The 24,531-nt window shown below is 38.2% G+C and overlaps 2 protein-coding genes across 7 annotated transcripts in view; both read left to right on the top strand.

Moving 5' to 3' along the window:
• The window catches only part of EED (embryonic ectoderm development), a 29,903-nt gene extending 22,963 nt beyond the window's left edge, over positions 1–6,940 (top strand). For all 5 annotated transcript variants that reach the window (XM_026518272.4, XM_026518271.4, XM_048217317.2 and 2 more), the window contains 3 exons: positions 4,884–5,042; positions 5,768–5,841; positions 6,605–6,940. In XM_026518272.4, the coding sequence (XP_026374057.1) occupies positions 4,884–5,042; positions 5,768–5,841; positions 6,605–6,731 (360 nt within the window). In that variant the 3' untranslated portion in view covers positions 6,732–6,940. The remainder of the gene's footprint in view (positions 1–4,883; positions 5,043–5,767; positions 5,842–6,604) is intronic.
• Positions 6,941–21,064: 14,124 nt separating this feature from the next.
• Positions 21,065–24,531, top strand: part of HIKESHI (heat shock protein nuclear import factor hikeshi) — a 46,587-nt gene continuing 43,120 nt past the window's right edge. For both annotated transcript variants that reach the window (XR_007189613.2, XM_026518273.4), the window contains exon 1: positions 21,065–21,301. Coding sequence is in view for 1 of the 2 variants with exons in the window: in XM_026518273.4 (XP_026374058.1) it covers positions 21,272–21,301 (30 nt within the window). In the remaining variant the exon portion in view is untranslated. The remainder of the gene's footprint in view (positions 21,302–24,531) is intronic.

The raw sequence follows: 24,531 nt of genomic DNA, 5'->3' as shown, positions 1-24,531 counted from the left end.
TATAAATTTTCCTTTCAGCACTTCTTTCACTGCATCTCACAAATTTTGATAAGTGTGTTTAGTTTCTCGGCGTTGGAGATTTTCTTGTTATCTTTCTTTTAATGATTTCTAGTTTGATTCCATTGTGGTCAGAGCATACTGTTTGTGATTCGGGTTCTTTTAAACTTTTTTGAGATTTATTTTATGACACTATCTTGGGTATGTTCTGTAGGAGCTTCAAAGAAATGTGTGATTCTGTTTGTGTGGAGTGTTCCATATGTGTCCGTTAGGCACTGTTGTTTGGTGTGGTTGAAGTCTTTTATAGCTTCGTTGATTTTTCTGTCTACTTATTTTACCAATTATTGAGAGATAGGGAAGTCTCCAGCTGTACCTGTGGATTTTTTTTCCCTTTTTGCTTTCAGTTTTATGGTGTTTTGCAGCTCTGTGGGTTGCTTGTTGTTGCTGTGTCTTGGTGACTGGACCCTTTTAGGTTTTTTTTCTTTCTTTTCTTTTTTTTTTTTTCCCCCATTTCTCTGGGCTTTTCCCCTAATTTCCTGTATGTTATGTGAACATTTATTTTTTAGTGGGCTTTACACCCAATCTTGGGCTTGAACTTACAAGCCCTAGATCAAGCGTCCCATGTTCTACTGACTGAGCCAGCCAGTACTGACTGTTCTGACTGGTGCCAGCCAGGCCACCCCATGTGAACATTTTTTAGAATTCCACTTTTTATTTATTTGTTTGAGAGCGAGCGTGCACACCAGAGCATAAGCAGGGGGGAGGGTCAGACGGAGAGGGAGAAGCAGACTCCTCCAAGATCATGACCTGTGCTAAAGGCAGATCCTTAACCAACTGAGCCACCCAAGTACCCCTAGAATTCCATTTTCATTTATCTGTAATATTAAGTACATTTCTTTCTGTAGCTTTTTTGGTGTTTCCTCTAGATGTTATATATGTATATTTATTAACTATTTTGTTACCTTTTGTTATATATACTATGTATTTTTGTTAATGCTGTCTATAAGAAAGTTACTGTAGGTGTAAAATATGTGTAGATTAAAAGTAAAAAATTGCTGGAGTGCCTGGGGCTCAATAGTTAAGACTCTTGATCTCAGCTCAGGTGTTGATCTCAAGGTTGTGAGTTCAAGCCCCACTTTGGGCTCCACGCGGAGCATAGAGACTACTTTAAAAAAAGAAAAAAGACCAGAAAAATAGCCTAAAGATATGCCTACCATGCAAGCATAAATATACCTGTCTACTGTGTATCCACATTTTACCACTTGATGTGAAGTATAGAAACCTTAACTTTCCTTTGTTACTTTGTCCACCATTTATAGTTTGTCTTAAATATTCCCTTTATAAAATTGAGAACAACATCAAAAAATGTTACCATTTTTGCTTCAACCATCAAACATATTTTAAAAACTCAAGAGGAAAAGGAGAGTATTTACTTGTTTTGCTTTTTCCTTTGTTTTTTCTTCCTTCCTGTTGTTCCAAGATTCCTTCTCGTATTATTTCCTTTGTATTTGTAAAACTGCCTGTAACCATTATTTTAGGGTAGGTCTGCTGGTGACAAATTCTTCGTTTTTCTTCGTCTGAGAATGTCTTCATTTCTCCTTCATTCTTAAAAGGTATATTCATTCAATATAGGATTTTATGTAGACAGTTATTTTCTTTACACATTTGAAAAATGTTGTGTTTCCTCTTTCCAGGGTTTGTGGTTTCTGATGAGACACCTGCCATCACTGGAATTATTTTTCACTAAACATAAGGTGTTCGGTCTTATTTGCTTTCAGAATTTTTTTCGTCTTTTCGGTTTTCAGAAGTTTGAATATGATGTACCTTGATTTCTTTGAGATTCTTTTGGAGTTCACTCACCTTCTTGAATTTGTAGTACTGATTTATGTCTTTTGGAGATACATTTTGTTCCAAATTTGGAAACTTTTCAGCCATTATTCAAATTCTTTTTTAGACCTGCTCTCTTCTTCCACTCCTTTTGGAACTCTAATGATATGATGTTAGATATTTTTATTTGACCCCTGGGACTATCATTTTTTACGTTTGTTTCCTTTTGTTCGGATTGGGTAGTTTCTGTTTTTCTGTTTTTTTCTTTTATTCTTTTTTTTAAGATTTTATTTATTTGACAGAGAGAGAGGCAGCGAGAGCGAGAACACAAGCAGGGGGAGTGGGAGAGGGAGAAGCAGGCTTCCTGCTGAGCAGGGAGCCTGATGCGGGGCTCGATCCCAGAACGCTGGGATCATGACCTGAGCCGGAGGCAGACGCTTAATGACTGAGCCACCCAGGCTTCCCAGTTTGTTTTTCTAACTTTAAATTTACTACCTCTCTTTAGTTGAAACTTTCAGTTGATTTTCTTATTTTGGTCATTGTATTTTTCAGTTCTAAAATTTCTGTTTGATTCTTTTTATTTCTTTGCTGAGACTTTTTGTTTTAAATTTAAATATTTAAAATTTAAATGGGAGCATTTTTTTCATTGAAGTGTTTTTATGATGAATGCTTTAAAATCCTTGTCAGATAGTTCCAACATCTTTGCATCTCATTGTTGGCATTTATTGTCTCTTAGCATTAAAGTTGAGATTTTTTGATTCTTGGTATGACAAGTGAATTTTTGATTGAGATCTAGATATTTTTTAGTGTTATACTACAAGACTCTGGGTCTTATTTTATGTAGATCTTTTGCAGCAGTCTTCCTCTGATAAATTTTCAGCTGGGGAAGGGGAGCACTGCTTCATGATTGCAGGTGGTGGGGAAGTCGAGATGATGGTGTCTCATTACCATTCCCCAGGTGGTCTCCAGTGATGCTGGGGGTCTTGCGTGGATGACTGTAAACATGCTAACTCTCTGCTAGGCCTCCTCTGATACCACCCCAGGCAGAGAGGGAGGAGGGGGAGAAAGTTACCTCATTAGAATGAGGGGCAGGGAGAGTCAGTGAGGGGTAGGGAGGGTCGGGTATGCACTGAGGTGCATGTTACCACCTGAGAAGTGCTCCCCACTGGGCCTTTGCTGGTTCATGCGAGGGTGAGCTCACAGTTTTTTTCGGTGGTGTTTGGCTGGAGTGGAGTGTTTGAAAATTTTCTCTCCTGCTAGGTTGTCACTTTTGTTCTTTGGTTAGAGAGAGCAGGCTTTTGTTGGGGGTATTTGGGACTTAACCCATGGCTATTATTGAGCTGCTCCCTTCTCTAGTATCTAGTCTGGGGTACATAAATGAAGCAAAAGAAAACCAAGGAATTCAACATCCTTCATGTCCCAAGGTTCCTAACCAGTCTGCCTCTCTGTGCCTTTCAAAGTCTTATGTTTGCTTTATTTTTGATACTCAGTCTTTTAAGCTGTAGGGAGGTTAAAAGGGGAAAAGTACATCTACTGCATCATTTTGGAAGTAGAAGTAAAAAGCCACTAGCTCTAAAAATTCTTTCCTTAATCAGATGATAGGAAAGAAATTCTGCATTTTAGGTTTCAGGAAGCTGACCTGAATGAACTATATTGGTGGTCTCAAATCTATTTCTGCATTAGAATCACTGGGAGAACATTGTAAAAATAGATTCCTAGGCCTCAGTCCCAGAGATTCTAAATCTGGCACAAGGACCTGGGAATTTGTAATTTTGAAAAGCTCTCTAGATGATTTTCAAGTGTTGTCATCCATTACAGGGAACAAATTCTTTTTACCTCCTTAAGTTTTAGTTCACAAGGGGACTCAACTAATTAAGGACCCTTTACCAATGTAATCAGTGACAAGCACTTGAAGAACTGTGTCACAGTTGTTCTGTCCAGCCTTCACTTGTAGAGATTCTGATTCAGTAGGGTTGGGATCTAGATGAGTGTTTTGAGGGAAGTCTACAGGCTATCAAGTCAGTTGTGCATTTAGTTAAGTCATCAAAGTAGGTGATCTCTAATCTAAGCTACTTTACAGTAAAGAACTTCTGTAGCAGATACATAGCCCTGGTATTTTATATAATCTAAAAAAGGCAAGGAAGAAAAAAGGGAGTGTTTTCCCCTCCCTAATCTTCTGTGGCCCTGCTGTTAAACTGTTCACGTCCGTGAACCTGACAGAGCTGCCACATGTGACTGTATAGGCTGTGTCCTGTAACACTCAGGAGGCAGTCTTTCCCTACACAGGCATTTCTCAGTCCAGGTTCTGTTGAGATACTGGGCTAAATAATTCTTTTTTTTTTTTTTTTTTATGGGAGGGGCCATCCTATACATTGTAGGATGATGCTCAGCAGCATCTCACCTCTACCTACTAAAGGCCAGGGATATTGCCAAATGTCCCTTAGCTGGCACACCAATGACATACAATATGAATAGTGCCCACTGTGTTGCAATTTTTCTTCCATTGAATTCTTTATCAGTTACTGCTTAACTAGAATGTGTGCAAAGATAATGATATTATAGAATAAGGAAGGTGTAACTTAGTCTATTTCAGTCCTATCCCCATAGCAATGTCTTGATGTTAAAACCACTAAGTTTACTGCCTTCTATATAATCTGATCTCTAAGGCCTCTAAGCAGGGGCCCTATTGAAGAACCATGTATGTGTAGAGAGTTTTCGTAATTTTATGTTTGTTATAAAACACTCAAGTCTCTGGATGCCAGAATATCTAGAGCTGAATTTGGTTTGGAAGAGAAATTGTGACTTCAAAATGAATATTCCAGATAATATAATGCTTTTGAATATTGTTAAATTCTGTTGTAATATGATTTCTTGTCCTCAAGTGTGGACATTGATTCTGTAAATAAAAATGAATGTATATCACTGTATTTAGTAGACGGTTAACCATGTTTTAAGGCTGTCAATTCTAAAAAGATAATTTAAAGGGGGCTTTGTTTTTAATATTTAAAATACAGTTCTATATGTAACATTTCTTTTTTTCTCATTTCTCTCTTTTAAAGTCTTGTGAAAATGCCATTGTGTGCTGGAAACCTGGTAAAATGGAAGATGATATAGATAAAATTAAACCCAGTGAGTCTAACGTGACTATTCTTGGGCGATTCGATTACAGCCAGTGTGACATTTGGTACATGAGGTTTTCTATGGATTTCTGGCAAAAGGTAGCAACATATTTTTACATTTTAAACTTAAGACCATTGTAATTTCACTTTTCTCTGTTGTGCATCCATGTTCAGTTTCCTCTAAGAATCTACCTTGATATTTTATATTGATTGCTTTTGGCCATTGATGTTATTTATTCTACCTTTGTGGTTCTGCACACCATCTGCAATGCTTATTAATGCAATTGACAGGTGTCAGTGGTGGCAGTGAGGTGCTTACATAACATCTGTTACTAAGATTTTATGTTTTGGTGATTAGAGTGTTAACCTTTTTAAGTAGCTTTTTTTTGTAGAAAAACTTAGAGAAAAAGCAACATGGAAGATGGGGCAATGTACTAGTTATCTAAAATTTAAAAGAGATTGGTGTTAGGAATTTGTAGTAGCAAATTACCTGGGTATTTATAAGAAAACTGTGGAGGAGCTGTCTGTAGCTTTTGCTGTAATTCTTTAAGGCAGAATAAGGAGTGCATGCTAACAATGTAAATTGTGAAGTCCTTCATAAATTTGCAGACGAATGCCTTCTAATTTACTCAGGATAGCTCTGAAGTATTAGTTGCTGGTATCCCCATTTACAAATCAGAAATAAAAGATGCAAAGAACTAATCATAAGCATAGCTGTAGGCTGGAGCTGAGGTTTTTCTGAAATATGAGTATCTCTTAGGAATGCTTGAATGCTCTGTAGCCTATTTTAATAATTTGATGTTTTTAAAAATACGTTTATGCAGATGCTTGCATTGGGCAATCAGGTTGGCAAACTTTATGTTTGGGATTTAGAAGTAGAAGATCCTCATAAAGCCAAGTAAGTATTAGAAATATTTATTGATAGGGCGCCTGGGTGGCTTAGTCTGTTAAGTCCCAGAGTCCTGGGATCAAGTCCTGCATTGGGCTCCCTGCTCTGTGGTGATTCTGCATCTCCCTCTGTGTGCCCCCCTCCCCTGCTCGTGTGCTCGCTCTCTCTTGCAAAAATAAATAAAATTTTAAAGAAATTTTTATTGATAATTTCTGCCTTTTTCTCAAATGTTATGCCAATAGATAGAAAGTAATTGATGCTTGAAGTACCATTCTTAAGTCATTTTTTTTTTTTAAGATTTTTATTTATTTGACAGAGAGAGAGTCAGCCAGCGAGAGAGGGAACACAAGCAGGGGGAGTGGGAGAGGGAGAAGCAGGCTCCCAGCGGAGGAGCCTGATGTGGGGCTCGATCCCGCGCCTCCGGGATCACGCCCTGAGCGTGAAGGCAGACGCTTAACGACTGCGCCACCCAGGCGCCCCCTCTTAAGTCATTTTTAACATTTACATGGCTCAGTTATTTTAAAATACTTTTTTATTCTCATAGTGACTGTTTATTATGAGTACTTTGGTGACAAGTTACTTCTTTTTTTTTTTTTTTTAATTTAAAATATACCCAAATTTTATGAAGTTAGAGACTGAGCTCTTAGTGATGTTTTAAATGCTTTCCATATGACTTGGAACATCTATTTGTTTTCTAATTCCCCTGATTTATTTTGATACTGACAACATTTTTTATGAACGGCATTTAACCTGTTGTCTTGTTTTTTCCTAGATGTACAACACTGACTCATCATAAATGTGGTGCTGCTATTCGACAAACCAGTTTTAGCAGGGATAGCAGTATTCTTATAGCTGTTTGTGATGATGCCAGTATTTGGCGCTGGGACCGACTTCGATAAAATGCTTTTTCTTAATCAAAATTAGAGTGTGTTTTCTGTGTATAATAGAATTACTGTATCTTGCTAGTAAGGGCACATAGAGCATTTAGAGTTGTCTTTCAGCATTCAATCAGGCTGAGCTGAATGTAGTGATGTTTACATTGTTTACATTCTTTGTACTGTCTCCTGCTCAGACTCTACTGCTTTTAATAAAAATTTATTTTTGTAAAGCTGTGTGTTAGTTTATTTTCATTGTGATAATAAGAAATGTTGAAAGTAATAAAAGTATGCCCTTTCTTTTTGTAATGATCATTTTTGTAGTTCTTTTAACTGAAGAAAGCTGTGTAATATAGTGATTAAGTGTAAGCTCTAGAACTAAGCTGAATCTAAGTCTTGGCTCTGCAACCATGAGCTGAGCTTAAGTAACTTAACATCTACCTCAGTTTACTCATGTGTGAAACAGGGATAAGAATACCTACCTCATAGCGTTATTAAGGATCAAATGATTAAATAAGTGAAAGCAGCTGGAACAGTATTTGGCATATACTAAACCCTAAATACATTGTTACTTATTTTTATTGGAAATTGTATTAACTATGTCTTTGTATTTCTTCTATAATAACTTCATAGTAATTATATTTAAAATTCTATAGAGTTGGAAAATATAACAGTGATTTAATTAAGCTGTGTACACAGTTAAAAAAAAATAACTGCTATTTGGTTTGTAGCTAGACCATTAGAAATCTTAAGGAAATATTACCATTAGAGCAAGTGAGAAGAGGACATAGAAGCTTGAATGCAGGTGGTTGGGAAATGAAAGAAATGGGAAGTCTGTACAGTGTTACGTCTGCTTTTCTAGAGACATTGTTTAAGAGAAATAAGTAGATGGAGGGAATCAGACTTAAGAGTAGTGGATCTTTTTGTTCCAAGCATAAGGCACTTTGTATATATTTATGAACAAGAGGAAACAGCAAAAAATGAGACTGATTTAAAGACCAGAAAATCCCCAAAGAGTTAGAACCAACATGACATGTGGAGGAGTTAACCTGAAGCAGAGGGAATAAGGAAAACCTGAGTAATCAGAAAGTAGTAAGTAAAATGAGAGGTGCCGGGTAAAATACAAGCCTGAATTTTATCAAATTTTGAGATTCATGAGCCTCGTGTTTATAAATCTCATGCATTTCCATGAATATACCAGTATTTAATACCTTTCTGGATGTATTCATTGCTTCTGATTTTTTGCTGTTATAAACAATATTTGGACTTCTGGCTCAGGAGACAAGTATTTGTGTACCTCTTGGATTATTTCCACACTCATCTGTCAGAATTAGTCAATGAAAGGGTATTCTAGGGACGCCTGAGTGGCCCAGTTGGTTAAGCGTCTGCCTTAGACTCGAGTCTTGACCCCGGGTCCTGGGATCGAGCCCTGCATTGGGCTCCCTGCTTGTGCTCTCATTATCTCTGTCTCTCTCAAATAAAATCTTAAAAAAAAAAAAAAAAAAGGTATTTCTATTAATGTTGTACCAGATTCACTTGCTCCATCAGTGTATGTTGGTACCCATTTTACTTTTGTTATTAATTCCTGTGTACATCTGTAGATAAGCAGTTGGCAAACTTTTTTTTTTGTAAACAGGTAGTAAATATTTTGGGCTTTGAAGGCCATACGTTCTGTGTCACATTCACTCAATTTTGCTACTATAGTGTGAAAGCAACTATAGACAATAGTAGATGAATAGGCCTGGCTGTGTTTAATAAAATGAACAAAAACAGGCAGTAGGCCATATTTGGTTCATAAACTGTAGTTTTCCCACTTTTGCTGTAGATACTAGGTATTGAAACTACACACTTAAGGAGACCCCTAAGATTGCTGAAAATTTAGGTCAGCCAAATAGCTCACAAAGATCACCAGATAGGTGATGAAATGTGCTGTGACTGATAGGTGAAACAGTACGTAATACACTTAGACCACCAAGGACTTCAGATCTTGCAGTTACCAGAAAATGTAAAAGAGCCACATTTAAAATTGCTTCTTTTCTCCTGTATTCCATCCTTTCTTGGCTTTCTTACTGAACATTTCAATCATTATCTAATATACTACATAATTTACTTTGGTTGGTTGTATTTCTCCTCCCACTGGGATGTAGTCTTTATGAGGGTGGATTGTGGTTTGGCTTGATTTTTGCTTTATTTTACTGGTATAACTCCAGCACCTAGAACAGTGTCTTGCACATAGGTCCTCAATAAATACTTGAATGAATGAAATGAATAAAAGTTGCAATCACAAAAATAAGCAAGCAGTTAGTGAATACTAAGACTGACCAGGAGGATTTATAAAAGAAACAAGTAGAGCTTTCAGAAGTGAAAAATGATTGAAGTAAAAGTGAATGGTTTAGACTACACACAACTGAGTAGAGATTAGTGAACTGGAAGAGATCCTAAGAAATTACTTGGAATGTGTTTAAAGAGAAGGAAATGGAGAATATGAGGAGTTACAAATTACAGAGCATAAAATGAAAAGGTCCAATGGTAACTGCATATCCAAAAAAAAAAAAAAGGAAGGCAAGGCAATATTTGAAGTAATTATTTTACTTGGTACCATGATACCTGAGTGTCAAGTGGGCAGGGGGAGAGAGGGTGATTCTGGCATGTTCTTTACCATCATGTCTCCCACTTGCATTGCAGTCCTAGCCACTAATGTGCCAGTCTGTTTCAGTCACCCCCCAGGCCAGAACTTTGCCCCTATTATGTCCTGGGAAAAATCCCACCCCAGTTATTTTCAAGCTTGACAAGGGGCCTCAACTGATGCCATATTCCTCTTGCAGCCTTTTGTGGTAACGCAAGGTGCTCACCAGGATAGCAAGTTCTTCCAAGCCCTTCTACAGAACAATTTGAAGGATAATAAATTTGGAAGGCCTTGGGTAGGAACCAGAGATTGGCATCTCTATGGGTCTACCCAGAGCCTGGTGCTTGATCTAAACTCCTGTCATTCACAAGTACTCATTCCAATGCTATGATGAGCCACAAATTCTCTCTGTAACTCCACATCATGGAACCTATTTTCTTTCTGGATTAGAAGGTGCACTTTGAATAGTGAGGACACTTTTGAAAGTGCACACTTAGCTCACCTGGATCGCCAACCAAAAAGTGGGAAATAAACGTACGTGCTAACATGGAGGTATTAAGCACTAACATTGTCCATGTAGGCCAACATCATGAAAATTGCCTCCAAAAGAGCCAAAGTCATTATATGCTCCAGAGCTTGGGTGAGTGACAAAGAATTCTTGTCTATGGATTTCAGAATGAAGTCTTTCTGGAGTCCCCTGTACTTCAACGTACCCCACACCCAGCTCTTTGGGAAAGAAATGTAGGGTAATTCCAGAGGAACAGGATGCTAGTGGTCATTTGCAGGGCCCACTGAAAAATGAAATTGCAAGCCTCATGTTTAAAAAGCAGGAAAAAGGTGCCATTAAAGGTGCTGAAAAATACAAAAGCTTTTTTCTTTCTGTGATTTCTCAACTTATTTGCTTTTAATGCCATTCTAACTACAAATGCCATTCTAAGTTAAGATTATATATTAGCATGAATTTTACCATTCGTCTTCATATTGTACGATGACAGTTTCCAATGCAAACATAAAAGCATTTAACTCCTATTGAAATTACTCAACTGGTATTTTGTAGTTTTCACGTGTATTTAGTTCTTGCCAGTACAGTGAAAATGTGCGACAAAAGTAAGTTATTTCACTTCTTGATATCGCACATTCTACCAACATTCTCTGCATTAGACTTACTGATTTTAGGACAAAGGAAAAGAACCATCCCTTGCCCTATCTTTCCTTTTTCTTCTGTGTCATCTTCAGTATAGATGATTGACTAATACAAGGAAGTAACGAAGTAACATAAGCAAGAATAGCGCTACTTAATTGTTCGAGGTTTTTTTTTTAAGATTTTATTTATTTATTTGATAGAGATAGAGACAGCCAGCAAGAGAAGGAACACAAGCAGGGGGAGTGGGAGAGGAAGAAGCAGGCTCCCAGCGGAGGAACCTGATGTGGGGCTCAATTCCAGGACTCCAGGATCACGTCCTGAGCCAAAGGCAGACGCTTGACGACTGAGCCACCCAGGCACCCCTAATTGTTCGAGTTTCTTAAAATGCTTTGTCTTTTTTGTTTAAACCACGTTCTGGTTCAAACTGAAAGCACAGCCTCTTGGGGTTGTTAGGACCCCTGCTCACTCAATTGTAGATGAAACACACTTGCACTCATTTTGAATCTTACAATGGAATTCTTTGCTCATGGAGAATCGAAAATGCTTCATACGAATCGAGAGGCAAGGAACAGTAGACACGCATACTGCACAAATCCCCTCTTTACATACATGCTGCCTTGTCCCACTGGACCTTACTTACAAAATGCAAGTTCAAAGAAAATTACCAAGAATACCAAGATGGGAGCAGAGGAGGCATTAAACAAAACATGGGTTCTTTCTGAGCCCAGTGCCCGTGCTACTTACTGCATTGGTCACACGCGTGTGAAGCTGATCCCGCCTGGGGCTGACCTGAGGTCCTGGGGCTGACCTGAGGTCCTGTGCCTCCCTTTTCTCGGAAGCTCCTTCTGACACTGACAACTCTGTTGATAGGTTCTCATTTCTTTTTAAACTATTTAGTCTTGTTATCAGTCTCTTTCTGGCTCTATCTTGGTCTTCTTTGGTCCTTTTAAGTAAAATGAATAGAATGATTTTCCACCTCCTCCCCTTCTCCCCACGTTTGCTGCCAAAAGAAAAATAACAATTTCAGCAATAGGAAATAAGGCAGAGGCTGGGAACCATATTGTGCTCTGTGAGCAGGGACCTGAGTCTGAAGAAATCCGCAAAGCAAAGAGGATGGTTGTGGTTGCAGAGATGACAAGTACAATGAAGTCTTGGGGCATTTAGAAGGAAAACAAAATTGGCTAAGAAAGGACTGGGATGTGACTTTAGGTGTATCCTACAGAACACTGGAAAGGGGCTGGATAGAAATTAAATGATTTTTAAAGTTTTGGGTTTTTTTTAAGCAAATGCCCGAGAAGGGTAAAGGTCTAAAGAACGGATGGTCGGATTGTCCAGAAGTGCTTAAAGAATTAAAAGTCTCACTTGAGGCAAAGGGGATAGTCATTCTGCTTAATTGCATCATCTAGGACAGTAGTTTAAAAAAAATTTTTTTTAAATGCAACCCACATTAAGAAATAGACTATAATATCCTGATTACACAAAGATTTATATATACATAACCAAATCAAAAAGTTCCATGAAACAATACACTTACCATGTATGATGTATTCTGACATTTTGTTTCTTTTCTTTTTTCTTTTTTTTTTTTTTTTTTGGAATGTGATTGTGACTCACTGAGTTGATTGCACAACCTAATAATCATCTCAACCTATAGTCTGAAACACACTGATCTAGGGGAAATTAGTCTAGAGGGTTTTCACCAAGGAGATTGGGAGCAAGACCCACATTAGGGGTTCCTGGCTGGCTCAGTTGGTAAGGCATGAAGTCTTGATCTCAGAATCCTGAGTTTAAGTGCCTTGGTATATGTAGAGCTTACTTTAAAAAAAAAGGTGCTCGATGATCTCTTTAACCATAAAATATAGCTCTAACACTACAAAATTTGTAACTTCCCCTACTTTCATTTATTGCCTGTGGGTTTCCCCTGTTAGGTAGAAAATGACTATCATTTTGGTATTGAACTGATGGATTTCTAAAAAGACTCTTGGTATTTTGTGGTTCTTTTCTGATACAGAACAAAATTCCAGATGAATGAAAGCATACTCATTTCACTTTCTCTGCTTCAGTTACCACAGGCTGATGTGAAATTTAACAAGTTGGGTGATTTCTGTTATATTGTGTGCAATGAGTTGAGGAAGTGTGTATGTGTTTAATTCTAAAACCATTACATTGTAGGTTGTCAGAAAGTCATTGATTTTGAGTATTGGCCATTAGTTGATTTTTTAATTTAAGGCAAAAGTTAAAACTGCTCAATTTTTAAAAATTTAAACTGCTAGAAATTTGTACGCAATTTTTTTGCTAGGTTGTTTTCTTTGAAGTTTCAGGATGGTTGGTTGCTACAACTTTAGGTGTCACTTTCAGTTATGTCTATGTACAGAAGGAAAAAGTGATCATCTCTTCATGTGATTTTCTTAAGACCAAGAAACCTATCCCAGCACCCCCCAGAAGATTTACATTCGGGTTTCACTGACCTGAACTGAGTTACAGGATTGATCCTAAACCAGTCACTGCAATCGGACAGGAAAATTAGTAGTTAGATTAAGCAGGGCCTTCCTCTGGGGCTCTGAGTCTCCTGGAGGAGGGATGCATTCCTGAACAAAAATCGGGTTCTGTTAACAAAGAAGGGGGAAATGGATGTTAAATAGCTAACTACCAGTGATTGTTACAGGAAGGAAAATTAATGAATAAAAGGCAATCACAAATTGTGAAGGAACTACACAGAAGTTAGCTTTTGCTGCATAACAACACATTTCAAATTTTATTTAACTCATGATTCTATTTTGGCTGAGCTTAGCTGAGAGGTTCTTCTGGTCTTGACTGGGTTCACTCACGTCTGGTCAGCTGCAAAGCAGCTTGGTAGCTTTGTCCCTGAGGTTTGGTTGTTAGCTGAGGCAGGGGGGCCGGGTGTCTTTCATTATCCAGCAAGCTATCCTTGGCTTGTTCCTGTGGTAGATTGGCAAAGTTCCAAGAACTAGAACAGACGCTTGCAAATAATTTTGAGGCCTAGACTTGGAAGGGGCACATCACTTCTGCATTCTTGCCATCAAATCAGGTAAGAAGGCCAGGAGGGTGAAGAAATAGATTCCATCTCTTGATGGGAGAAGCTGCAAAGTCATGGATGCAGGGAAAAGAAGAATTTGTGCTATTTTTGCAATCTGCTATAGCTGGTAAGATAGGCAACAGGAAAGCCACTCAGATCTCCCTTCAAGAGAGAGCTATCACTTGGAAAGTTTCAAATCACCAATATGTCTCTTCCTGAGCTGAAGTTCTTATACCGGTGGGATTGTTATTGATGATTGCCTGATAGTGATTGCTTTAAGCACCGAAAGTTAGGAGGCTGAGATACTGGTGATTTAAAACAATAATGTTAAGGAGACATAAAATCATGGCATATTCAGTGCAAGGAATTTTAGAGATTAGTCCAATTCCTTCATTTTTTCACTTTTATAAAATTAGATTTTTTATTAAGATAATATGGGCACACAGTTTAAAAAGCAAAACAGGTAAAAAGGTTTTTAAGCAAAAAAAACCCAGTAGTTTTCTTCTCATGTTCTAGTCCATTGAAGCAAGTACTATGTTTTTAGCTGTTTCTTCTTGTGTTTACCTTATCATTCTAATACGCAATTGCTGTTCTCTTTTGATTCATTCATTCATTTTGATACATATTGACTATGAGGAGGATTTTAGCTGTCCATACCTTTTCTTCCTCTTCTCTCATCTTCTTAATATAGTTAAATAACCATTCTTATTTAATCCACATTTGGAGTTTTTATTAAGATAGGATAATAGGCTGAATAATGCCCTCCTCAAATAGGCCCTCGCCCCTGGGACCTTTGAATGCTACTTTACATGGAAAAAGAGGCTTTACAGGTATGATTGTTAAGGCTATTGAGATGGGGAGATTATTCTGGGTTATCCTGGTGGACCTTAAATGCGATCACAAATATCCCTATAAGTGGAAGGCAGAGTGATATTTGATAGAGAAGAAGGCGATGTGAGGACTGGAACAGGATGCTACAGTGTTGAGTTTGTAGGTGGAGGAAGGGGGCTATAAGCTAAGGAACATAGCTCTAATACCTAAAAAAGGCAAGAAAACGGAATTTATTCTAGAGCCTCTGGAAAAACTGTGGCCCTGTTGACATTTTGTTTGTGGCCAATTAAAACCGATGTCTGACTTCTGACCTCTAGAACAGTAAAAAAAAATGTGTGTTCTTTTAAGCCACCAAATTTGTGGCAATTTCTTACAGCAGCCATAGGAAACAATACATTCATGTATATATTGTTTTGTGCTAAGTCACTTTATTGTACGATTTTATTTCTATTGGCCTAAATAATGGACTCTTTTTCCATTATAGTTTGAATATCTGACTGAGGCTAAGTCTTCATACATCCATCGGCTCCGTAAAACACCTCTCTGTATAATTTTCATATCAAAAGTATCAAATAGTAATCTATTCCATTTTTCCCCCTGAAAAAACGAATCCGTCTAGAGGCTATCCATCGGCTCCGTAAAACACCTCTCTGTATAATTTTTCATATCAAAAGTATCAAATAGTAATCTATTCCATTTTTCCCCCTGAAAAAACGAATCCGTCTAGAGGCTCCCTGGATTGTAACTCTCTGCCTATGTCCTGGGACATCTTTTCGCCATCACCTTTGAAATTCTCTTTATCACTCCCCTTAGTTGACTATCCTGTACTCTGAATCTCATTTCATGTCTTCTTCTTTATTGTCTTTTTTTTTCTTAATTAAGTAGGCTCTATGCGCAGCGTGGAGCCCAACATGGGGCTTGAACTCATACCCCGAGATCAAGACCTGAGCTGAGATCAAGAGTTGGATGCCTAACCAACTGAGTCACCAGGTGCCCCTTTTTACTGGTTTTTATTGGGACGAGCACATCCAGTAATTTCCTGAGAATAAGGAGGTAAGTTTTTGTTTTTTTGGTTTTTTTTGAGACTTTGGGGGTCTGAAAATATCTATTCTATCCTTTACTTCAATGGAATTTTGACTGCATATTGAATTTGAGACAAGAAATAATTTATCTTATTTTATTTTTTTAACTACAAATTTCCTTTTTTCCTTTTTTTTTTTTTTAAGATTTTATTTATTTATTTATTTATTTGACAGAGAGACAGCCAGCAAGAGAGGGAACACAAGCAGGCGGAGTAGGAGAGGAAGAAGCAGGCTCCCAGCGGAGGAGCCCGATGTGGGGCTCGATCCCAGAACACTGGGATCACGCCCTGAGCCAAAGGCAGATGCTTAACGACTGCGCCACCCAGGTGCCCCTGAGACAAGAAATAATTTATGCTCAGAATTTTGAAGGCATTTTTCCATTGTCTTCTGGCTTTCACTATTGCTATACAGAGGTCAATTCACTTTGGCTCCCAATCATTGCACGCAACTTTCTCTTTTAGCTTTATGCAATCTATTTAGTTTCAGTATTCTGAAAATTCATAAGGATGAGCCTTGGTGGGTGCTGATTTGTATTGCTGGTCATACAATAAGCCTCTTCTTTCTGGAGACCCATGTCCTTCAGTTTAGGATTTTTTTTTTCAAGTTTACTTATTTATTTACATCTTTAGTAATTGTGATACCCAAGGTGGGGCTCAAACTCAGGACCCTGATATCAAGAGTCGCATGTTCTTTCAACTGAGCCAGCCAGGCGCCCCAGGAAATTTTAAAATATAGCATTTCCTTGACAATTTACTGTCCAGTGTTTTCTGTGTTCTCCCAGGAATTCCCATATTGAACCTCCTGTACTGATCTTCTAATTTTATTCTCTCCTATTTTCCATTTCCTTCTTTTTGCTTTCTTCTTGGGGATAATTCCTTGACCTTATCTTACAACAAAACTAAAAACTGTCTCTTCAGTTCTCATACTTTTAAGTTTCATGGGTTCTTTTCTTGTTCTTTGATTCTCTACTTTTATAGCATTCTGTTTTTATTTTAATGGTACAGTCTCTCTATTTCTCTCTCTCTCTCTGGATAATACCCTAGGGTTTTATTATTTTCTGCTTCTTGTATTGTTTTTGTATTTACTGAATTCCTCCACCCCCCCTTTTGTTTACTTTGGTCACTCTCTTTCTTTCTTTTTCTAAATTTAATTTCAATTAATTAACACATAATGTATTATTTGTTTCAGGGGTACAGGTCTGTGATTCATCAGTCTTATATAATACCCAGTGCTCATTACAACACATACCCTCCCCAATGTCCATTATCCAGTAACCTCATCCCTCCACACCCCTCCCCAGTCACTCTTTCTTGATAGTGGTTTTCCTCAAATGTCTGGTGATCCTTAGTGGCATGTTCTATTTATAAGCAAAAAATGCGGGGAGAGCGAGAGCGAGCGCGGTTAAGTGGAATGTTTCACTATAGTAGGATTAGGCAGCCTATCAGTTTTGTCAACAAAGATTTCAAGATAACGGTACCTCTGGTGTGTTCACTTTTTCCTGAGAAGCCTCTCCCAGTCTTCTACCTGGGGGATAGGAGCCTTGAAAGCAGTACTGTGGAGTTAGGATCAGGAAGGCTTTCATGTAATTCCTCTATCCCAGTCCAGGATGGCCTACTTGCTCATAGGCACTTTCACATGAAAATTTTTTTTTAAAGATTTTATTTATTTATTCGACGGAGATAGAGACAGCCAGCGAGAGAGGGAACACAAGCAGGGGGAGTGGGAGAGGAAGAAGCAGGCTCATTGTGGAAGAGCCTGACGTGGGGCTCGATCCCGTAATGCCGGTATCACGCCCTGAGCCGAAGGCAGACGCTTAACCGCTGCGCCACCCAGGGGCCCCTCACATGAAATTTTTTGATGCTATTATAAATGGCACTGATTTTAAAAACAGTTTTATTGAAATATAATTCACATATCATACAATCTACCTATTTAAGATGCATAATTCAATGGTTTTTAGTATGTTCAATATATGAGCAACTATCACTACAGTCAATTTTAGATCATCTCTATCACCTCAAGGAGTCTGGGGGAGGGGAATACAGAAATTGTTTAGCAGGCATAGAGTTTCAGTTCTGCAAGATAAAAAAATTCTAGAGATCTGTTGCAACAAGGTGCATATAGATAACAATACTGTCATGTATACTTAAAAAATGGTTAAGTTGGTAAAAAAAAAAAAAAGAGAGAGAGAGAGAGAGAGAGAGAGAAAGAGAGAGAAACCATATCCTTTAGTTATCTATCATCCTTATCTCCACATACCCACCCACCCTGGTCCTAAGCAAACACTAATCTACTTTGAGTCTCTATAGATTCCTCTATCCGAATATTTCATACAGATGGATCATATAATATATGATCTTTGTGGCTTTTTTCACCTAATATAATGTTTTCAAGGTACATCCATGTTGTAGCATATATCAGAACTTCACTTTTTCGTGGATGAATAATATTCTATTGTAAGCATATACTGCATTTGTTTATTTCTTCATCCATTATTGGACATTTCACGGTTTCCACCTTTTGGATATAATGAATAATTCTGCTATAAACATTTATGTACAAGCTTTTATATGAACATTTCTGTGGCTTTAAGCCACTCAGTTGTTGGTAATTTGTTTTGGCAGCCCTAGGAAAATAATATAAGATACTTTGTTCATTTTAAAATTGCTTTTTTTAAGGTTTTTGAGCTGTAAGAATTCCTTATGTATTTTGGATACGACTCCTTCATCAGATATATAATTTGCAAATATTTTCTCCCATTCTGTGAGTTGTCCTTTTTCTTCAGGATTTTATTTATTTATTTGAGAGACAGAGTGCATAATCAGGGGATGGGCCCCAGGAGAGGGACAAAGACAGATGCTTAACTGACTGAGCCACCCAGGCGCCCCTAGTTCTGCTCTCTTTAGTTATAAAAAACTGTTGCATGTAGAAATAATAGAGTTTGGTGAATGGAAGGCTGGCTTTTATAGTCTAGAGAAAAGATATTAAACCCAGTGCTTCTAATTCTTTGTCCAATGTTACAACTAGACTATTCACCAGCAAAATGGAGAAAAGGCTGAAATCCTACATAACAAAGGCTAGGACGATTAATTGTTGTGTAAGATAATGTGTGACTAATTAACAGGTAGATCAGGGAAAGATTCCTGAAGAAAATATTTTGGGGTGACTGGGTGGCTCAGTTGGTTAAGTGTCTGCCTTCGGCTCAGGTCATGATCCTAGAACCAAGCCCTGCATCAGGCTCCCTGCTCAGCGTGGAGTCTGCATCTCCCTCTCCCTCTGCTCGTGCTCTCTCTCTCACTTGCTCACTTTCCCTCCTTCAAATAAATAAATGAAATCTTAAAAAAGTATTTTGAGTCAACTGAAAGGTTGTATAAGAAGTTGCCAAGTGAATATTATAGGCAGGTAAAATAAGTTGTGTAAGCACAAAAAGATTGAAAAACATGAATTGTTCAGACAATCAAATGCATAATAAGGGTATGTAAAGAAAAAAACCTGGTCTTTCTTCTGTGTTTCTCCTCCACTCTCACACTACTACCATGCTCACAACACTTCTGACACCAAATATGTGGGTTTTTTTCCCCCGACACCAAACAATTCTGTGACATGAGCTCGGTGTCCTACAATTTAACTCAATCCCAATACTACTTGGAGATAGCATCAGATTCCACAGGTTAAGGCCTCAGTCCCATGAGACTGCCCCCTCCACTTCAGATGCCAATTACAAGTAATAGGTACGGTTACCCACAACTTCTGTCTGAAAAGGCTACAAACTGGAGGTTCCCATGACCTCCTCCCCCTTGGGTTCAATTATTTGCTAGAACAGCTCACAGAAGTCAGGGAAACACTTACTTATGTTTACCAGTTTTTTAAAGGATATGATAAAGGGTGCAGATTAACAGCCAGATGGAGAGATACAAAGGACAAGGTCTGGGAGGGTCCCAAGTGCAGGAGCTTCTGTCCTTATGGAGTTGTTGGGGTGCATCACCTTACTATTGAGGTTTTATGGAGGTTTCCTCACATAGGCATAATCAAGTATTAATGCCATTTCCAGTCCTTTTTCCTTCTCTGGAGAATGGGGGGGGGTGTCTGAACATCCCAAGCCTCTAATCGTGGCTGGGTCTTTCTGGTGACCAGCCTCCAACCAGGAGTCTACCCAGAGTCACCTCATTAGAACAAAAGATGCTCCTAGTACCCTTATCACTTGGGGATTTACAACGGTTTCAGTGCCCTGTTTCAGGAACTAGGGGCAGAGACCAATATATTTATTTTTTATTTTATAGGTTACACGGTGGTTATGAAGACATAGAAAATCTGTCAGGAGAGGTAATAATGCTAAATGCTAACATTTTATTAAGCTATATTCTGGCTACTATTTAGTACTTCTCATTCAAGAACCTTCATAACAACCGTATGATGCAGATACTATTATTATCCCGTTTTCAGATGGGGAAAAGGAGAAATGGGAGTGTTAGGTTAACTAACCTAAGATTATATAGTTACTAAATGACAGAGATGGGTTTTGAACCCAAGCAATGTTTCTGCCCCTCATGAAGTGATCTTATAATAAATGGTCTTTGTATTTTGAAGGTCCTAGGACTTTTTAGGTAGAAAGTTGAAGACATCGATAGAAACATCTTCTATCTCTTCACCTTAGGCTTGGCTTTCTAAAAGGAATATCTGAAATAATATAAATGGTTGCAGTTTATGGAAACAGCGTGTCAGCCAGAGGATTGTTGCAAACTTTTTGATCCTCCATATATAACCTGGGTTTGGAAGGACAGACCTGCTGATGACTGGTGCCCTAAACTCATATATTTCAAGTAGGGCAGAGACTCTTGGGGAGGGGATATCCTACCTTTCTATCTAAGAAGATAATTAAAGCTGTGAAAGGAGAATGAGTATTGGTGTCTGTCAGTAGTTGATGCTAGTTCTTTTGGCTATTGTTTATTTCCTATGAAACTTTTCTGCAGATGCATATAGAAAAAAAATAAGACATTTAAAAACCCCATAAATTAACTGCTGCCACTCTGTTCTGTTTTATATATACTAATTCATTTTATCATCTCAGCAACTGTATAAGATAGGTACAATTATTTTTCTTGTTTTACAAATGGGGACATTAAAGCACGAAGTTTTAAAGTTACGTATCTTGCTTACAGTTTTACAGAAAATAAATGGGGAAGTTAAGTGAAGCTGAAAAGAACCACAATAACGTTGTCAGTAAGTACTAAATGGCTGATTAAAAATTAGTACTTTTAAGATACTGTGTAGCAGAAAGAGCCCTGGATTTGGATCAGGACTTGGATTCTGGCTCCAACATTTAGTGCCGTGTAAATATTGGAAACTGGTCGCTCTGGGCAATTTCCTCGCATACCTTGTAAGGTTTCTGCCAGGACCTAGTGAAGTGATTATTGTAAAGCGCACTGTAATCTCTAAAATGTTACACAAATGTGAGAAAGATCGACTAGCACTGAATTTGAAAAATCTGGACTCTGGACAGTCAATCCCGAAAGGCAAGTCATTTTGACTCTCCTCCCGGAAGCCGGTGCAGGGTAGTCTGGGACTTGTAGTCTCGTGCTGGCTCTGGCCTGACTTTCTCCCTTAGTTGGGGAGGCTCGTGTAAGCCCCGGAAGTACTCGCTTCCTGAGGGGCGTGCTGGTTAGGAAGTGGGGTCAGAGGTCGCCGAGGCAGAAGGCGTTCCTGCCGCTGGCCTAGTCGCTATGTAGTGGAAGGACTGGCGTCCTCCTGCATGTTCTGGAAGGTTCTTGGACTCAACTAGGGCAGTAGCCCCAGGACTTGTAGTCGCCGGCTTCGGGTGCCTGCCGGCTGAGTGGAGTCGCCGCCATGTTTGGCTGCTTGGTGGCAGGGAGGCTGGTGAGGATGGGGCCGGGTGGTATCAGGAAGGGGGCAGGACACCCGAGGGCGAGGTCCCGGGAAGGGGAGGGTGCTCCGGTGCAGGAGATGTGGGGAAATCCCCCCAGCCCCAAGTGTACTTTCCACCTCAGTGTGAGGGTGGAGAGTGGGTGCTGTGGTGTTCGTTCTCCTCTGCCCTCAGCTCTTTTCAGTCATTTGAATAGTAGCCACATTAGCTACTATTTATCGAGTGTGCATTATTTATACGCCTGGCAGTGCACGCCTTTTGTCCATTTCTGATAATTTCAGCCTTCTAGGTGCCGCTTATTTGGCACTTCCGATTTAACCCTCCGAACTTGTGAGATGGTTATTATAATTCTTATTTTGTAGTCGAGGAACTTAAGCTCAATCGTCAGTTTAAATACTTGCCTGAGCTCACACAGTAATTTAGAGGTAAACCTGGCATTTGAATCTAGTCTGTAACATACTGTTTCTAAAAGGTAAAGGTGCTGGGGCAGTGTAAAAATATGCTTAAATTAATTGGAAGTTGCCTGATAGTAACGCCTAAACTTTAGTGTGAGTCATGGCCGAGATACCCCAGAAGGGTATGAGCTGCGAAAATCTTTATTGGTCAGAAGAGATAACCTGCCTTGCTAGATTATTAGAGTTAAATTAGCTCAGCACCTGGAATTGTTGAGGCATAGTTTGGAGGACGAATCTTGCTTGCCTCTTTAGAAACCACCCAGAAATCCTTTTCAGACTTAACACTTTTCACCCAGAGTTCCGTTCTTTCTTTTTTCTCCCTGCTTTGTTAAATTTTGCAGCCCAATTGTTGAATTAAATTTTTCATCAACTTTTGGTAATGTATTCACTGCACAGTTAAGAAACCACAAAGATAAATTGGAGACGACTAACCTCAGAAAGTTTGTCTCTTCAGTCACTGGGAGGCCACTTTGGTGGGTGGTAATTGGTAATATTGGTGAGATAGCTTTGGGTTGTTCCTGCTGTTGGCAGGGAAAATGAAAAGACCAGTCTGGGATAATGAAAAGACCAGTCCCCCCAGTGTGGGACTCGGATGAGTGAGTGTCATTAATGAATGACATTTAAAATGTGTGCGTCTGTTTTATTTTATTTTTATTTATTTTTAAGTAATCTCTACGCCCAACGTGGGGATCGAGCTCACGACCCCGAGATCAAGAGTCTCATACTTAACGACTGAGCCAGCCAGATGCCCCTATGTCTGTTTTTTAAAGAAAAGGCCACATGGATTCCGTGTATCTCATGTTGTCAACTAACTTGGAAGGATATTTAATTATAGCAATATCTGTGTCTACTTACCTAACACCTAACCTCTGTAATAGATATCAGTAGAGGTTCTTTAAAGATAAGATTTTTAGGAGGTGTTTTCACTCTGTTAACCAGAGAACGTGTTCATCAAAAGGGGAACTAGACCTGGAGATATCCAAAACTTAACTTTATTATTCTCTAACTAGAAAAGTCCACTTATCTAAAGTTGTGAACTTAGTTTCATTCCTTGAAAATTTTTTCTTAAATAAAAGAATTATCTTTTTCCCTAAGGTTAAGGATTACTGTATCATAATACAGATTTATAGAATGTTTGGTGCTTGCTAGAGTTGACATTTAACAGATATTTATTTTGTCTGATGGTTATTTCATGGCTTGTAAATACCATCATTTTATATGTTTTTTAAGATTATGTGCATGCCCAAAACTGGTGAAATTGAATTTAACACTGATACAGGCAGTTTGGTTTTATGTTTATGTTTTTCTGTTGTTTTATTCTATTTTTAAACTGGACAGTTTTTAATGAGGTTGGAAAACTTCAGAAGAGAGAATCAGAACTTGATTTTAAGAACATTCATTCTTGGTCTCTTGGGAATAAATTTAGGACAACTCATATTTATTGATAATTCACAGCTATAAATTTTTTAAGTTTCCTTGTAATAGTAGCTAGGATATTTTAAAAGAAAAAAGTGAGCATTTTAATAACAACAGCAACTATTAGCAAAGGAAAAGAAGTTACATTCTAGGTAATAAGATTTGACCATTTAGAGTCTTAAAATACTGGTAGTAATTTAGATTTGGCGTTTTGGTGAATAGAGTGGCAATAGCAATTAAAAAGAAAACCAAAAAACTTTGTTAAAACGTAAACTGTTCATAGCCTTTGATCTGAGTGCCCTCAGAATTAATACTTCTTTTTGTTAATGGATGTGATAATAGCAGTTATCAGTAATTTTCTGAAAGCGGATAAAAGGAATTTTCTCTTTGGAAGTAGATTTCTCAAACTTCAAAATAAGATAAGATCTCATTCTAGAAACTGACATTCAATTCTAGAACAGAAAATTAGATTATGAAATGAGTCAAGAGGAAACTTTTACAGGTTCCCACTTAGCACATTCAAGGTAGGATTTTTGCTTTTTATATACAGTTGATTCTGTTATTCACAGTATTTCGGTTCTGTGAAGTTAGTGTGAACGCTCATTTCCTCAACTGGTAAATACTGAGTCGTTGACCTTAGGGGAAATAGTTAGGTTTTTTCAAGCCTCTGATGACAGTTTTTATCAGCCTATCATTACATAACCTTGTTTTCTGTATGTGTCTGTTTAAAGACATCTTATTTAATATGTGTTGTTGATTCATTAACATTGAAGTTAACAGTCAATAACACCGTAACTCATTTCTGAATGAAACTTATATAACATTTTCTTGGTAAGGCACATAACAACTGTTTCAGACTTAGGTATACTAGCCTGCATTTCAGCTTGGCCATTTTAAACATCAGAATCACCGACAAAAGCACAAAATACAGACAAATGTGGCAGTAAATTGACTGGGAGAAACATTTGTTTACAGTATGAGAGCTGAAAGGAAGAAGGCGCAGCTAACTTTTCTCGACCTCAGCTGGGAACATGTGCATTAGGCAACTCAAAATTTTTGCTGCTCTGCACATGAACATGTCCATGAATGACCACCAAATTGCAATGACTATTGATTTTGTGCTTACAAATAAATTTTAGTGAGTAGGCAAGTTAATAAATACGGAATCTGCAAACAATGAGGATTAACTAATTCTTTTGGATTGCTTACCCATTTTAATTTCCCGTACTTTGCATACTAGAGGATAAGGCTTTGGTGGTGTGGTATTTTGAACAACCTTTCATTTCTTTAACATTCTGAAGCTGTAGTGATTTACTTATGTAAGTAAATTCCTTTCTGAAATTAATGGGCCC

This window comes from Ursus arctos, unplaced genomic scaffold, assembly GCF_023065955.2.
Source record: "Ursus arctos isolate Adak ecotype North America unplaced genomic scaffold, UrsArc2.0 scaffold_22, whole genome shotgun sequence".
Taxonomy (NCBI): domain Eukaryota; kingdom Metazoa; phylum Chordata; class Mammalia; order Carnivora; family Ursidae; genus Ursus; species Ursus arctos.
Note: the sequence above shows the minus strand (reverse complement) of the source record. Positions and strands in the feature narration are given on the sequence as shown.